This window comes from Tamandua tetradactyla, chromosome 2 (genome assembly GCF_023851605.1).
Source record: "Tamandua tetradactyla isolate mTamTet1 chromosome 2, mTamTet1.pri, whole genome shotgun sequence".
Lineage (NCBI taxonomy): Eukaryota > Metazoa > Chordata > Mammalia > Pilosa > Myrmecophagidae > Tamandua > Tamandua tetradactyla.
The window spans coordinates 121,063,681-121,080,866 of NC_135328.1; the positions used below are offsets into that span (position 1 = coordinate 121,063,681).

Sequence of the window (17,186 nt, forward strand, 5' to 3'; positions counted from 1 at the left end):
GACATGGGGAGACGTTCCACAGGGTCAGCCCCTGTCTTCCTCAGGGGTGCTGTAACAAATACCAGAGACTTGTTGGCCGAAACGAGAATTTACCGTATCATGGTTTGGGATGCTAGAAGTCCAAACTCAAGCCATCAGCAGTCCATGTTTTGTCCAAAATCTGTAGCATTCTGATGACAGCTTGTAACTCAATCTCTACCTCTATTACATGGTCATTTGTCTCCTTCTCCTCCTCACTCCCACTGCTTATAGTACTCCCTTCATATTAAATGAAGGCTTACCTTGATTCAGTTTGGTGCTGTCTTAATAGAATCTTCAAAGATCCTGTTTACACAGGGGTTCACATCCACAGGACCAGGGGTTAGGACTTGAACACATCTTTGTGGGGGACACGATTCAGCCCATGAGAACTTTCTTATGGACCAACCTGCTTGCTCGTAATTTTATTTAAATGCATCTGTCATGACACCTTTGCCCATTTGCTGTAAAATCAAGATTACTGTGGCAATCTCTAATATTAAAATGGAAAGGCTGAGCCTGAGAAAACCTATTATGAAAGTTACATGTGGACTGTATATAAATGATTGAACTATACGCAATGGACAATGAGCACAACATAAGAGCATGAATGCAATTAATTCTTATTGAACAGTACAAGAGTACAGTTAATGTTTGTTGATTGACTCACTGACCGGACAAAATGTTTGCTTAATGCCATAGGAAAAGCAAAGGAACTCAAAAATATATTTCATGTGTGGTTTCATATGAGCATCAACTCATAATAGACTATTTTCTATTTGATTCTAAATAGTATTGAATCACTTTGCAAATTGACAGTTTCTGGATAATGGTTTTTTGGGAGTAATTCCAGACTCTACAAATTTAACACATTGGAGGGGGCTGTTATATTAAGGAGAGACGTTAAATCACTTCAATGTCTTGAATACCACGGTATCTGGTGCCCTGCTGGCAATAGTGCCAGCTGAGCCCCGTTCCAGGTTCAGGATTCTCATTGCTAACAGAAGTTAGATAAACAAAAGGGCCAGTAGGAATGAATAGTAAAGTCTATTAGAGAAAGAGAGCACGTTAAAGGAGTTAACAGGGACGTGTTCAAGGGAGAAACATGCATCGAGTGGAATGGGTTAGCTTGTTTTATAGGAAGGTTTTATTGGTGGCAGGTCTCCATAATAACCGTTGAACACCAGGTACTTATAGGGCTAGCATTGTGTCAGGAAGAAATAACTTTTGATGCTTATGGCAGCCCGTCATCATATATCCAAAACTTGTCTTTGGGCAGATGTTTAACAATCTTTACAACCCTAAGCTTTCTGTTATTAAGAGTTTGCCTTGGGCCCGTGATTTTGTGAGCTTTTGGTTTTAGGAGGTTTTCAATGGTTCTGGGAGGTTTGGGGGCTTTAGGGGAAATTTTTGTCCCATTAAATTTACAGCTGAAATTTGCAGCTTTGCATTAATTCCTTTGGAGCTAGGAAAAAAACTAGGGACTTGCAGTTGTTCATTAACTCTTTTAAGAGCTAGATGGGAAACCAGGAACCTGCAGCTGACTGAGTTTATCCCGGCTTCACTATCACATTAAATTTGAGATCCCCTCCAGTTTAAAACTCCCAGTGTCTAGGTAAAGAATTATTTCCTGTTTCACACATGAGCAAGAGAAATTTATAGATGCAATAATATACTTTCACAGATACTGCATTTTAAATAGGAATGGGATGTTCTGCCAAATGCATTTTAACATCAAAAGCAGAGCTAAGGCTCATTGTTTGACTAAACTGTGAACATCTTAATAATTAGAACCCAAAGTTATTTTGCAAAGAAATGGAGGTAGAAGAGTAGTGATAAGAACCAAATGGTTAGCAACACTAGACTTCTGTAATGCATTATTTAAGAGATTATTTATAAATTGACGCTGTGGTGACTACAGCAGTACTGTCTCATGCCTAAATGGCCTTTCCTTAAAATATTTTTTTGTATTTCTCCATTTAAATATTTCTTGGTCTAATTTCAGATTTTCAGCATATTGGGTAAATAGCCCATTTTCCTCCATTGCCTTTGTATCACATCCCAAGAACAGAGAGGCTACCATTCTTTGGATCAGCACCTGCCATGCAGCCTCCAGTCCAGCCATGGCTCAAACAGACCCTAAGGCAGTAGCAGGTTTTTCTTCCATATACAATCTCAAGGCGCTCTGGCCCAAGGAAACTATCAAATCCACGTGTTAGAATAATCTGCAATGACTGATTTTGTTGAAACCCATGGGGTGTTAAACAGAAACTCAGGTTATGTGCAATGCAATATACTTTTGTAACCACCTGAGAGTTTCAGCCGCTACTTAAATTTGAGAAAAGAGCTTTTATTCAAAGACTATAAAATGAAAATTTTCATAAACTGCTTTTTAAAAATATTTATTGGTCTGATGGTGCATCTAGAAGGGTTATCCATTTAATCTTAAGTAAAAAAAGTTTATAAATAATATACTTATGGTGACTTTGTTCTAAACAATGTTTCTACAACGAATATGTGTTTCTTATTAATAAAAGAAATAGAACGGTTTCTGAATTTCTTAAATCCTTAAATTGATACACACACACACACACACACACACATACATATATGGGTGTGTATTTCCTTCATCTAAAATATTTTCCCAAACTCTGCAACTTAATCCTGACATTATGTCATTCAAGTAATCTTCTTAAATTAAATCTCAAGAGAAGCACAGTGCATACCAAGAAAGGCACAATAATTCATAATACAGAGGAAGAAAAAGCAGTTCCCACCATTCTCAACCACTTGGCTCCTCTTTGTTAACCAAATTTCTCTGTAAAGAACTCATTTCTGGTGTCTTCTTTTTTTTTTTTTTTTAAAGAAAGGCTTGTGGGCAAAACCCCCTAAACTAGAGAAGATAAGAAAAGAGGCATTACAAATGCCCGGGAGGTCTCTGGAGACCCACCCAGACCAGCCCCATTTTCCTCCCAGGATTTGGGCCAAGTTAACAGGATCACGTGTTTTAGAGATAGGCTATCCCCACCCGATTTTTCTAAAACGCAGCTACATCCCACCCTTTAACTGGGACATACCGCGCTTGTCGACGGGTTTTGCCTCCTTCCGCTAGTCCCACCTTTGTTTCGAACTACACACGAACTGCTAGATTACACCGTATGGTTCTGGCCCTCCAGGAGTGTTTAAGCAAACATTTTAGGACAGAAGGACACACAGGATTAGGCTGAAATTTCACTTTAGGCTCGCTGCAAATTTCTTTTAATAAACCTCTCGCCGAGCTTATAAATCCGGGGAAATTGCTACCTCTGCGCCCGGCCCTTTCTCTGCGGTGCCCCGACCCCCTCCAGTCTCTCGCCGACTCCCCGAACCGACTCCCGCGAGGTGGATCCCGGCTCGCCGAGCAGCAGATTCCCGGAGGCAACCTCGCCCAGACCGGGAGAAGGTGGGACCGAGCTGCGTCACGCGCCAGGAGACCACGCCCAGAGGCCGATACAGCCAATCGCGGCACTGGAAGGCGGGGAGAGGGCGGGGCTGGCCCGGTGCCTTAAAGGCTGAGCCGGCGGTCTAGCAGCCGGAGTCCGGACCTTCGCGATCCCCCTTCTCGTGGGTGTGTGGAGTGCGCCTGCGCCAGCCGCGGCCGCCACAGGTGAGCGCCCCCGGTTGGGGCCGAGGCGCGGGCGGGGGCAGGGGCCGCAGGGAAGACCCCTCCTCCCGGGTGCTCCGGCGGTGCGGCGCCCGCAAAGCCCGGGAACGAGAGCGTGCGCCCGAAGCTGGCGAGGCTGGGCTGGGCGCTGCCTCAAGCCCCACCAAGCCCGGGGGTTGGGCCGGCTCGGGGGGTCCCACCCGTGGGTCCCATCAGGCTGTGCAGGGGGTGGGCGGGCCCCCCAGGCCGAGGCGCGCACTGGGTCCCGCAGTCTGGCCGCCCCCATGCGTCGCCGTCTCCGAGCCTGGCGGGGTTTTACTGGGCAGCTTAACCCCGGCTCGCCTGCTGCTCCCTGCGCCGCCGCGGTAAATATCCTTCTAGGGAGGAGCGGGGTGAGCGGAGGGGCGGGGGCAGGCTCGCTGCCGGGCGCTAGCGGCGCGTGGTGTGGGGCTCCGCCCGGGTCCGGTCGTACGAGCCCGAGGAGCACCCGGTCCGAGCGCTGGAATTGGGGGACCCTGGCTCCCAGCTGCGCGTTCTGGATTTGGAGGAGGCGGTGGGGTGGGAGTGGGCTTTGGTGGCCCGAGACCAGGCGTGGGGATGGTGGGAGCTGAACTCCTTCCCCACTTAACTTGAAAAGCCTTTTCAAAAGTCTTCAATTCAACAAGGGGAGGCTCGAGAAATATCCCACCTCCTGTTGTGTATTAGACAAGGGAAAAGGTGTGGACCTTTGCCCCCACCCCCCCACTCGGGATCAGATGTCCTGATTTTTTTTTTTGGCCTGGGTCACCTCGGTACTGGCGCTAGACCAACCCTATCCTAGAGGTTTGCCTCGAGATTCTATTCTGACCCACGAGGTGTTGTGAGTTTCTTATCAAAATCTGAATTTACTGCACTGTTACTCTAAATTCCTTTCTGCTTTTCGTTGCCGTGGCTGAATCAAATACTTCCACTGTTTGTTACGTCCTTTTGGTGTGTTTTACTCCATCCAGATCCTTAGCCTTCTGTCTTGGCATGGAAACTTAGGAAGATAATTTAAAAGTTTGCACTCCACCTTGGTGACTGTAACTTTTCAGGAGAGAAGATAGCTTTTTGAAAGGATTGACCTAATCAGATACTCCTATCTTTTCCCTTCCTAGGATTTGAAACAATGCATCTTTTGCTCTTTCTGACTGCTCTTTGCTCGGGAATAGCCTCAGCTGCTCCAACATTTGATTCAAGTTTAGAATCACAGTGGCACCAATGGAAGGGAACGCACCAGAGACTGTATGGCACGGTTGGTAACATCTGAAGCTGTCCAGAGGGACCCCAGAGAGAGAACAGCCCTTGTTCATTGGGAGTTGAGAGCCAGGCAGGAGCTCCTAGACATCAGCTCTTACTGAAGCAATAACTTAGGGGTACCCATTACTAAGCGCAGTGTGGGTGTGTATATCCTCATTGGGTGGGAGCTTGGAGAGCAGTGCCCAGAAGTGTAAAGCCATCTTTGGCCATGGTTTCTCTTCATCTCTACTGATCCACATGGTGAGGATGGGTTGGGTTTTGTGTGGAATTAAAGACAATTAGTTATGTATTTGCTCTAGAATGAAGAAGGTTGGAGGAGAGCAGTGTGGGAGAAGAACATGAAAATGATTGAAGTACACAATCTGGAATACAGCCAAGGGCTGCATCATTTCACAATGGAAATGAATGCCTTTGGTGACATGGTGAGCATGGCCTCGATTGCCTAACTGTTTCCTCTCCTCGGTGGTTTTTTCTTTCTTTCTTTTTTTTTTTTTTGTATGCTGTATGGCAGGGCTCACATTTCATTCTTTTCTCATGTGACTATCCTGTTATTGCAGCACCGTTTGTTGAATTATTTTGGGGGGGGGGGGGGTCAGTAGTGTATGGGCTGGGAATTGCACCTGGGTCTCCCACATGGCAGGCAAGAGTTATACCACTGAGGGCAGGCCACGGTGGCTCAGCAGGCAAGAAAGCTTGCCTGGCATACCAGAGGACCTGAGTTCGATTCCTGGTACCTGCCCATGTTAAAAAAAAAAAAAGTATACCACTGAACCACCTTTGCACACCCTCCTCAGTGTTTTTGAAATATTTTATTTCCTTTTCTTTGAAGACCAATGAAGAATTCAGGCAGGTGATGAACGGCTTTCAAAACCAGAAACAAAAGAAGGGGAAAATGTTCTACGAACCGTTCTCTGAGGTCCCTAAATCTGTAGATTGGCGGGAGAAAGGCTACGTGACTCCTGTGAAGAATCAGGTTTGACTGTATTTAAATTCAGATCTTGAGTAGTAAAGCCAGAAAGGAATTGACCTTTTACTTTGGAGTGACATGCATTTTACTTTTTTTTGAGAGAGAGAGAGAGAATTTAGGTATATGGGTTAATGTCAGAATGTCAGAGTCTTTTCTATTTGTCTCGTAAACTGGCAACGTTTTTTATTTTTTCAGGGTCGTTGTGGTTCTTGTTGGGCTTTCAGTGCAACCGGCTCCCTTGAAGGACAGTTGTTCCGGAAAACTGGCAAACTTGTTTCCCTCAGCGAGCAGAACCTGGTGGATTGCTCCCAGGCCGAAGGCAATCACGGCTGCAATGGCGGCCTCATGGACAATGCTTTCCAGTATGTCCAGGACAACAAAGGCCTTGATTCAGAGAAGTCCTACCCATATATTGGAGAGGTATAAACAGTTCCTTATCGTCATTCCAGCGCTACTTTTGGAAAGTGGGACGCTTTGAGAACCAAGAGGCCTCTCACAGTTTAGATGCTGCGGTCTTATCAGAATGGTCATTATAAATGATTAGCCTTGGCCCAGTTCTCTGATTAGACATTGACATGCAGCTGTCCTTCATAACATGAATATGTTTCTTCATAATGAGAACAAAAGCAATACTTGGGGGCTGGGTGGGGCTTAGCATAATGGCACCACCACCACCATCCCTTCACTAAAAGGGAGTCCCTTCTTCGCATGGAGAGATAAACTTAGAGAATCTTGTTGAAGAGATGGTCAGCCAGTTTTTCAGTTTTACTTCCTGGGCTGCTTTGTCATGAAATGGACTTGGAAGTCATACACTGCCAACTGCTCGATCTTGTGGCCTTAGGACTCATATTCCCCACAAAGGTGGGTGGTAGTAATTTTGTCTCTTTTCTATTTACCTCTAAAAGGATATGACCTGTCACTACAAGCCTGAGTATTCTGTTGCCAACGACACTGGCTTCGTGGACATTCGTCCATCAGAGAAGGCACTTATGAAGGCAGTGGCAACTGTAGGTCCCATCTCTGTTGCTATCGATGCAAGCCATGAGTCCTTCCAGTTCTACTCATCAGGTAGGCTTTTGCCAGTAAGGGAGAAATTTAGGCCCAAAAGTTGGAAAACCACCATTACCTCCTAGCACTATTGACTCTTCGGTCTGTAGAAGTCAATGTAGAATATGTAACATGTATGTAACATGTATGTAACATGGGTTCAGTCCATTCCATACGTGCAACGCTTGTACCTGATGTTCCCATTTGACATTACTTTGAGTGTATTCCCATGAGAAGCGCTTTGTGAATATTTTTAGGTGGCTGCCTAATTCTTTAGGTAGAGCTTAACTTCCGTAATTTTGCTCCCCTTGTGTTTTACCCCTGTAATTAGAGCTGAAAAGAACGCCTTAAACTCGGGTATTTCTGCGTTCTGACATCCTAAGGGCTGAATTACAAGGAGTGGTCTTTTATGCCGCTTGGCAAGCTGTTTGCGAAAGGGGTTATGCTGTTCGTGTTTCTGTTAGTAGTAGATCAGGGCTGAAATCCCCATAGCTTTGATTAAAATGGGTCTTAACTAGAACTGGTTTATGAGGTTCCCCTGAATTTTGAGGTTCCTGCCTTACTGGGGCTGACCGGATGGCTCATCCAGCACGTGTCACTTGGAGTGTCTCACACCAGTGTTGAATTTTACTTTACCAGGCATTTATTTTGAGCCAGACTGTAGCAGCCAGGACCTGGATCATGGCGTCCTGGTGGTCGGCTACGGGTTTGAGGGAACAGATTCAGATAACAAGAAATACTGGCTTGTCAAGAACAGGTATGTAAAACCAATCATTATTCTTCCATTTAAAATTGAAAAGGGGACCCGGTGCCTACCCATGTAATAAAAAAAAATTTGAAAGGGGGATCCTTGTTTGGAATCACTGTTTGAATACAGACCACTGGTTTGGACACCAAAGCTGAAATCCCAGGGGTCTTTCTCTCCCTAAGGGTGAACGCAGAAACATTAAAAAGAATCTCCCAGCGCCAAGCTCGCTGCGGTTATTAGTATGGCATTCTAAATTCTAAAACACACCCGACTCCAAAGGTTTCCTTTTTCTGCGTCTGAGTTCACAGTTCTGTGATTGAAAGGTTCTGGTGTTTGGGGTCAGGGTTTTGTGTGACCTTAGGACTTTTTACGAATGATGGACGAAAGCATCTGCCTCTCCTGATTGTTTCTGTGACATCTAAAAAGTTGTCCAGGACAGCCCAGGAGACTCGTGACTTCTGTTGCACTGTTTAATTATTAAAGGTAAAATGTGTTGATTCTTTGCATAAAACAGAAACTTTGTTCTTTTCAGCTGGGGTGAAAAATGGGGCACAGAGGGCTACATAAAGATGGCTAGAGACCGGAACAACCACTGTGGAATCGCCACTTCAGCCAGCTATCCCACTGTGTGACTTGACGGATGCATGCCATTGTGAAGGACTCGGGGGCAGCATATCAGAGGGACTTTATTTTTAAACTGACCAGCCTGGGCGGGCGGTACAACAGTACCTCAGTGGCAGAATTCCCACCTGCCATGCCAGAGACCTGGGTTCGGTTCCTGCCTCCTGCCCATGCAAAAAAAGTCAAACTGACCAGCCCTCATTGTGTGGGATTAAAGACTTGAATCATTGAGGATCCAAGTTTCAATTTAAATTCTGTGACATTTTTACATGGTAAAATGTTACCACTATTTAATTACTGCTGTAAAGAGCTTGGTAAAATTATAGCTCATTGCTTAGCATTGCTTAATGCAATATGAACTTTCTTTTTTTTTTTTTTTAAAGGATGTATAGTTTTATCTTTTTAAATAAAAATTTCATGAGTGGAGGTGGGGCTTCTTTCTGTTTTCAAGGCACTCACTGATCATGTAGCCAGGAAGTGTTAATTGGACTATAAAAGCATAACTAAATGTGCCAGTGGTATCAGGAGAAAAAAATTGGGTGGCCTCTGGATCTTCTTATTGTGAATACTTTGGAGATCTTGTTCGTTTGACCCAAGAGTTTATATTCCATCTTTTGGGATTCTGTGACATGCTGGCGCCTCAAAGGGTGGCCTTTCCTCATAAGCACTTAGATTTTGAACATCAACCTATAATGACATATTGCATAGGGAGTGAAATTCTTTTGAGTTTTGTAATAGTGCTAACAAATGTGGCAGCAGGAGTTCCCAAGACAAATTCTGTTCCTAATCTGGGTCCAACGTTTGATAGAACTAGAATATATGTACCACCCACCGTGCCAGTCTTCACAACTGCAGATAAGAAAGTTTCTGGCCTCAAGGAAAAGCTGGGTGCTGTTATGGAGATAGGTGGTCAGGGAGGACTCCCTGGAGGAAGGGAAGTCAGGAGCTCAAAGGAGCCAGTCTACAGCATGAAGTCAGAAACTCTAAGACACACTTTGTATTTTGGAGAAACTGGAAGTGGTAGATTAGGGTGGAGATGGTCCTTGGGCCAGAGATAGGATTTTGAACATGGGGGAACCATTGAATTAAGAGAAGACTGTCCTAATTATCAATTGCTATACGAAACTACCCCAAAACTTGTTGGCTTGAAAAAGCACTATCTTACACATGTCTTGTCTTGGTTTAACTGGAGATGTGTGAGGTATGCAATTAGCAGCAATTGGCTTCATTAGGCTAGATATCCAAGGGAGCTCACATGGCTGGCCAGAGATGCTGGGGTCAGTTAGTTCACCAGGGACTGTTGACCAGGGAGCCAACATGTTGTCTCTCCCTGGCTTGGTCTTATAGCAGGAAGAATGGTTTGTGAGAGGCAACATCCAAAGAGAAAGCCCCAAGAGGCCCAAAGGAAATTGTGCAAGGCTTCTCATGACCCAGGCTTAGTCCCAAATGAAACCTCTGCTGCTGCATTCTTTAGGTCGACTAAGTCCGCACAGACCGCCGAGATTCAAGGCGAGGGGTTGCAGATCTACCCCCTTGAAGAGGAGAGTGGCAAGATCGCATTGTAGAAGAGCATGTGGGATGGAAAACAGGGTTGTGGCCATTTGTGGAAACTCAAGTCTGCCACGTGCAGTCTGAATTTTCTTTGAGAAAGGTACACTTTTGTGACCATCATCTTGCTTTACCTCAAAGGGCTAGCTAGCTCAGGGTGCTATCCACAGAATCCTGGAACTAAACTTCTAGGTACTGAATTGAAAGTTGTAAAGACCCTGCAGATATCTTAAACCGTCACAGATATTTGAAGTTTTGTAGTTTTCAAGGACATTTATATTTAAACTTAGGAAGGGTTCCAAACTGCATCACCTGAACGCATTTTTGTTTTTTCAACATGCAGTCACTGTGAATCGAACCCAGGTCTCCGGCATGGCAGGCGACAACTCTGCCTGCTGAGCCGCCATGGCCCACCCCACCTGAAAGCATTTTTAAAAAGAAACAATAGACGTGAAATGAATAGAACTGAAAACAAATTTTGATTACAACAGAAATCTAGTCTGATAGTGAAGCCCAAATTCACTATCGGTCTTCTTGATACTCAAGACATCTTTATAGTTTCTTAGCTAGTTAAATTAAAAAGGAAGTTAGGAGAGATGAAACAAATGATTCGGAAAATTATAAGGGAGGAATTTGCTTATATGGGTGTGTAGCTTTAATGCTTGGGCATTTTATTAGGGGAGGGAAAGGACTCAAAGCAATTAGGAAACCCCATTCATAGCAGCACAAAGATTTCAGTCACCATCACCAACGTGTGTTTACAAATCTTAAGCAAATTTAGCACTGTTTGTTTGTGCCAGTGTTTTAAGATTGAAAGAAAAACTAAGGGCCATCAGACCATGTTTGTGTGTTTTGCCTATAGAATTTGAAACTGGCTGCATTTTCTAAACTCATTTCCTTTTGCACTGCTGTTAAAAGTTTAAAAGTCTGAACAGCAAAGATAAAACATCTTGAACTTGAAAAAGAACATGTTAGTAGTGTTAGGAGTCTAGGGATTTTATAGAGCTCCCAAGCTGCTTCACTTTAAACACTGAAGTCCACAAATGTTTATGATCATCTCTATTTTAAATAAGGTGGGGATTGAACTATTACCAACATCTGCTCCATAGACTCTTCAGTCTAGTACTGTATTTTAGAATTTTTCATAGTTCATTTTTGTAAAGTTTTATGTTTGTATTTACTCATTCAACTAGTATTTATTAGGCATGTTTTATATGGAGCCGGGCCCTAGGACGCAAGTATTAAGTAAATAGTCAGTACCTCCCTGTGGCGCTTACATTTCCAAGGGGGAGACAGCAGATCACATAATTGCACAAGTCCGTGTGCATTTGCAATTGTGGCATGGGCTCTAAAGAGGGAAGAGAGGACAGTAAAACAAAAGCAGGGACTTGACCTCAGATTCAAGGAAGGCCTCTTTAAGGAAGTGATCTGAGCCACATTTCCAGATTTCATATGCATCATGTATTGGAGGGACTAGAAGGGGAAAATTTCTGTTTGTGCTGCATTTTCTTTTTCTTAAATAGTGAACATGCATTATTATTTTTTTGAGGTTACAGACTCAGAAGTATATTGTTTTAAGAAAAAAATTAAAGAACTGGTAAAAGAAGTTGAGGGGAGAGAAGCAGAGGATCTTTAGAGAACTTATATAAAGGTCCAGTCCCCTGTGTGGGGGATTTGACTTCCTGAGACTCACCCTGACACTGCCCAGCCAGTTGCATTCATGCAGCACACATGTAATTGCTATAGCCATTTGCTTCCCTGTGCAAGTCTCAGCAATATAATACCTCTCGGAGGGTCATGGGCTGTTGGCTTAAGCTCACTGGTTGCAGCCAAGACGGATAGAAGAGGAGCCAAAGAGATGGGCAGAGGAGACTATACCATGGGACAGTATTTTAGGAAGACTGCTTCAGTGGGAACGGATAACTGGCTCTGGTCAAATATCAAAGAATTTATTCCCTGTACCTCCCCTCCACCCATATTGCAACAGCAATCTGTATCCTTTCCCAGATTTTTGTACCCTTCTTCCTTCTCCCCACGTTCAGGGGGCAGCAACAGATCCTTAGGGGAAAGTCAGTTTAGGCAGGTTCAAAGAGCACATTTTGGCTTTGGTGCTAAATACTGCTTTTAAAAATCATAGCAGGGGCCCCTAGGAAGATGGTGAAATAGGAGAAGCTGAGTTCACTCCAGCTCCAGGCAACGAGAAATGAGACGGAAACAGGACTGGGACAGTTGTTTCAGGGTGTGAGTGACCAGAGAGGCCTTGAACAAAAAAGCAGAGGAATTGGAATGGAGAGAACAGGGTGAGTGTGCTTGGTCATGATTCCAGCCTATCACCACAGCTAGCGTGGGAGATCTCTTTCATCTCCATAGCCAGGAGTTCATATGGGGAACTTGGAAGCCAGCAGATATACTTTCCCTGCACACTGAGAACTTTTGGCCAGCGTACAGTGCCTGCACCCTACACCTGAGACAGGCTGCCATAGGCACCTGGCTTTTTTTGGTGGAGACTGGGGCCCCTCCCCTGGGGAGGAGAGGGAGACACAGCAATGTCATTCCGACAGCCAGACAGTGAAAGGGACTTGTTTGGGTCCTGTTACTGCTCCCCTTCCCCCACAGAGGAGACCTGGAGACCTCAGGCATGCATGGACAGAGAGGCATGGACAGAGACGAGAGGGCAAGGAAGCTGACTGAACTGAACATCATGACAAGTTGGCAGATGACTCTGGATTGTATGTGGGCAGGGGAAGCTGAAATACCCAGTCCTACAGCCCAAGGCCATCCCAAGTGGAGTCTGGGGGCCAGCAGATCTATCGGGCACACAAGCAGGATCTACGCTGAGGTGCACAGTACCCATTCTCCAGCCCAGGGAGTGGCAGCTTTCAAGTGCAGCAAGACCAGCAGAGTTGGCTAGAATTACATGGAGTCTCCATTCGGCTCAGCCAAGCACCTGGAGTCAGGGACAAGTGGGCCTAAGTAGAAGAGGTGGCTCAAGGGTGCCATCTACAATACTACCTCGTGGTAGCACAATAATATAAGTACTGAATGAAGCTGAATGTGAGGATGATAGAGGGAGAAGTGCTGGGGGAACATATGAAACCAGAAGGATAGATAGAGGATAAAGACTGAGATGGTATAATCTAGGAATGCCTAGCATGAACAATGATGGTGATTAAATGTACAAATAAAAAAAATTTTTTTTGCATGAGAGGGAACAAATGAATGTTATTATTACAGGGTGTTGAAAATAGATGGTATGTGGGAAAAAGTACAATCAGTGCAAGCTAGGGTCTATAGTCAATAGTTAACACTGTAATGTGCTTCCACTGAATGTAACGAAGGCATTATACCAAGATTAAATGTCAGTGGGGGTGGGGGCATGGGAAAGAGGTATGGATTCTTTGCGGAAGAAAAGGAAATGTCTTCAGATAGATTCTGGTGGTGAAGACATGCCTATACATTTAGGTTGGGTTGTATGATGTGTAAATAAAACTGTTTAAAAATGAACAAAGAGAAACAAGTACTAGTGAAAATGTGGAGAAAGAGATGTACCTATTCATTGTTGGTAGGGAAACTGAGAGGTGCAGCCCCTTGGAGGGCAGTGTGGTGGTTCCGCAGGAGGCTAGGGGTGGGGTTGCCATATGATCCTGAAACCCCATTGCTCAGTACGTATCTGGAGGAACTGAGTGTGGGGACAGGGATGGACATTTGCACACTGGTGTTTATCAACATGGATGGAGGTGGCCTAAGGGTACAACGACTGAGGAATGGAAGGGGGAACTATGGTGAATACATACAGTGGACTACTGAGCAGCCACAAGAAGGAATGAAGTTGTGAGGCATGCAACTAGGTGTATGAACCTTAAGAACAGTATGTTGAATGAAATGTCAGGAACAAAAAGACAAATATTATCATGTCTCAATCATCTAGACTAACTATAACATAAAAACTCAGTGAACTGAAGTTAAGAAAATGGGTTATCAGGTTGGGACCTATAGTAAAGGGTCCTAGATCGTAAGATCTTACAGAAGTTATATATGTTCAGGAGGTTTTAACTGTTATTCCTAAAATCTGAGACACTGAGCTGTTTGTATAAACCTGGTGTCCCAGAAACTTTGGGTATTTAAGTGACACCTGAGACTCAAATTTAGAGCTTTCTCTGAAGCTATGAAAGCCAGCAGTACCCCATACAGGAACTGTTTAAAAAGTTGAAAAAGTGATCAGACTTCAAGTGGAGAGATAAACAAAGCTGATCTGGATAGGACTAAGGTATATCAGAATGCAGGGTAAAGGATGATATCATCCATATTTTGAAACTTCAACTTCTGTGTGAGACTAAAGGGAGAGATGTTTATTAGGTGAAAAATCTGTATTTGGGGTAGTACATTTATTTAACTCGTATGGTCAGTTTAGTCAAAGCCATAAGTACATGGAATCTTGAATAGAGAGTGAGATTTTGTTGGTTTGTTCAGGTTAGTGTGATGCCCTGATATATCCCAGAGTAATTTGGGGGGAGCTTCCCCATGTGGAGAATTTCTGATAGTTCTGATATTCTTGCAAGCAGTGGGAACAATCAAATCAATAAGTCAAGCCCTTGATCTTGGGGTTCGCCCCTATGAAACTTATTCCCGCAAAAGATAGACTAAGCCTACTTATAATTATGCCTAAGGGTCACTCCCAGAGAACCTCTTTTATTGCTCAGATGCGGCCTCTCTCTCTAAGCCATCTCAGCAGGTGAACACACTGCCCTCCCTCCTGTGTGGAATGGGATTCCTGGAGGTATAAATCTCCCTTGCAGCATGGGACAGACATCCTGGGATGAGCCAGAACTTGGCATCATGGAATGGAAAAAAGCTTCTTGATCAAAAGGGAGAAGAGAGCAATGAGACAAAATAAAGTTTCAGTGGCTAAGAGATTTCAGACAGAGTTGAGAGGTTATCCTGGAGGTTATTCTTATGCATTATTTAGAATCTCTTTTTAGTTTATGGTGTATCGGAGTGACTGGAGGGAAGCGCCTGAAGCTATTGAGCTGTGTTCCAGTGGCCTTGATTCTTAAAGACGATTGTATAAAGATATAACTTTTACAGAGTAACTGTGTGATTGCGAAAGCCTTGTGTCTGATGCTCCTTTTATCCAGGGTATGGACAGATGAATAAAAAAAAATGGATAAAAACAAATAAGTAACAGGGGGAACAAAGGGTAAAATAAATTGGATAGATGGAAATACTAGTTGTCAATGTGAGGGACGGGTAAGGTGTATGGTGTGTATGAGTTTTTTCTTTTTATTTCTTTTTCTGGAATGATGTAAGTGTTCTAAAAATGATCATGGTGACTACGCAACTATGTGATGATCTTATGAGCCATTGATTGTACATCATGTGTGCAATGTATGTGTGTGAAGATTTCCTAAAAAGAATGCCAACTGCTGGGAAGAAGCAGAAAGAACAGTCTGGCAAATTACCTATCTGCCTAGCTTTCAAAAGAGCCTCCAGTAGAATTGCCATCTGCCCCTGCAATCTGGGACCTGGTTGGGCAGGGAAGGACCCACACACCAAATCCACAAGGGGACTTTTAATGCAAACCCACACAGATACAAAACCTTAGATAAGTGAAGGAACCAAACTTGCAAAACAACCTTCTCAAGACAATCAGATGTCCTGTTTGAAAAAGATCACACAGCATGTGAAGAGTCAGACAGATATGCCCAGCAGAATTACAAAATTAAATTACCAGAGGGGACACAGAACTTGGAACAACTAATCAACAATATTCATAATGACATAAAGGATATCAAGAAGACACTAGAGACTCAGCAAATTTACTTTGAGCAAATATCTTAGATAAATGCTTGCGTATGTACAGAAGATAGGTACGTTAAAGTTTTCTGCATCCTTTGTAACCTCCATTTTTAGAAACTGTTATGTCTGGCAATAGGAAATTTGATTAATTGTGGTTTATTAATTCAATGGGAATAGATGAACTAGAATAGTATGGATAAATCTTACCATTGTTTAATGAAAAAAAGCCAGTAAAAGAAGTGTAGATATATATATACTAATTACTTAAAGAATAAAAATATGAAAAACAATGCTTTATTTTGTTTAGGGATATACACATATGTTGCAGAAATATTAGGACATATACGAGAAGGAAAATATTTAAATTCATTAAAGTGGTTATTCCAAGGGGCTGGGGTGGGGGTGGGGGATGTGAGGGTTTCAACTCTGTTCTAGTTTTTAATCTAGGTGAAAGCTACAAATAAAGTTACTGTAATCGTCTTTATGCTTTCTGAATATAAGATATTTCATAATAAAAACAAAGCTTAAAGAGATTATCATATACCACTGGATTTGGTAAGAAGGAATCCAGTGATAATTTCTCTTGCAGGATCTTTCATAACATAGTTGCTACAAAGAAATTAAAATATATGAGTTGAAAAGAGAATGAGAGTTGAAGCTGGGATTGTAAAAAGAAAGTTAGCAAAAAGTGGAAATAGGAAATAGGATGCAAAAGAGAAAATTAAAGATTTGTGGAATCCTTTAAAAAAGTAAAAACTAAAAAGACACTAGAAGAGCATAAAGAATAATTTGAAAGAATAAATGGAAAAATAGCAGATCTGACAGATACTGCAGACCAAATTAAAAGTATACTAGAGACATACAACAGCAGATTTGAAGAAGCAGAAGAAAGAATAAATGAAATGGAAGATAGGACAACTGAACTCAAATGCATGAAAGAACAAATGGCAAGAAAGATGGAAAAAATGGAACTAAATCTCAGGGAAATGATGGAAACATGAAGTGCACAAATACAAGAATTATTGGTGTCCCAGACAGAGAAGAGTAAAGGGATAGGAAGGCTAGCTGAGAGATTGTATGGAAAATGTCCCAACCCTTATAAAAGACATACATATGCAAATCAAACAAGCCCAAGATATTCCAAATAGAATAAATCCAAATAGGCTTACTCTAAGACATATACTGTGCCAGTTTGAAAGGATTATGTGTCCTAGAAAAGCCATGTTTTCATCCTGATCCATCCTGTGTGGGCCGCCATTTCTTTTAATCCCCATTCAGTACTGTGGGCTGGAAACTTGAATATATTATCTCCATGAAGATGAGACTCATCCGTTTGTGGGGATTAAACTTTTTTTTTTTTTTGTATGCTGTATGGCAAGGGGTCACATTTCATTCTTTTTCCATGTGAGTATCCCGTTATTGCAGCACCAAGTTGTTGAATTTTTGTTTGGTGTTTTTTTGTTTGTTTCTTTGCTTGTTTATTTGTTTTGGGAAGTGCATGGGCCAGGAATTGAACCCAG

General features: G+C 43.1%; 1 protein-coding gene across 1 annotated transcript; it reads left to right on the forward strand.

Moving 5' to 3' along the window:
* Positions 1-3,550: 3,550 nt before the first annotated feature.
* CTSL (cathepsin L) lies at positions 3,551-8,708 on the forward strand. The gene is made up of 8 exons (XM_077148672.1): positions 3,551-3,664; positions 4,798-4,934; positions 5,239-5,361; positions 5,769-5,912; positions 6,102-6,326; positions 6,812-6,974; positions 7,593-7,710; positions 8,234-8,708. The coding sequence occupies exons 2-8, from the start codon at positions 4,809-4,811 to the stop codon at positions 8,331-8,333; spliced, it is 999 nt and encodes a 332-aa protein (XP_077004787.1). The 5' UTR covers positions 3,551-3,664; positions 4,798-4,808; the 3' UTR covers positions 8,334-8,708.
* Positions 8,709-17,186: the final 8,478 nt, after the last annotated feature.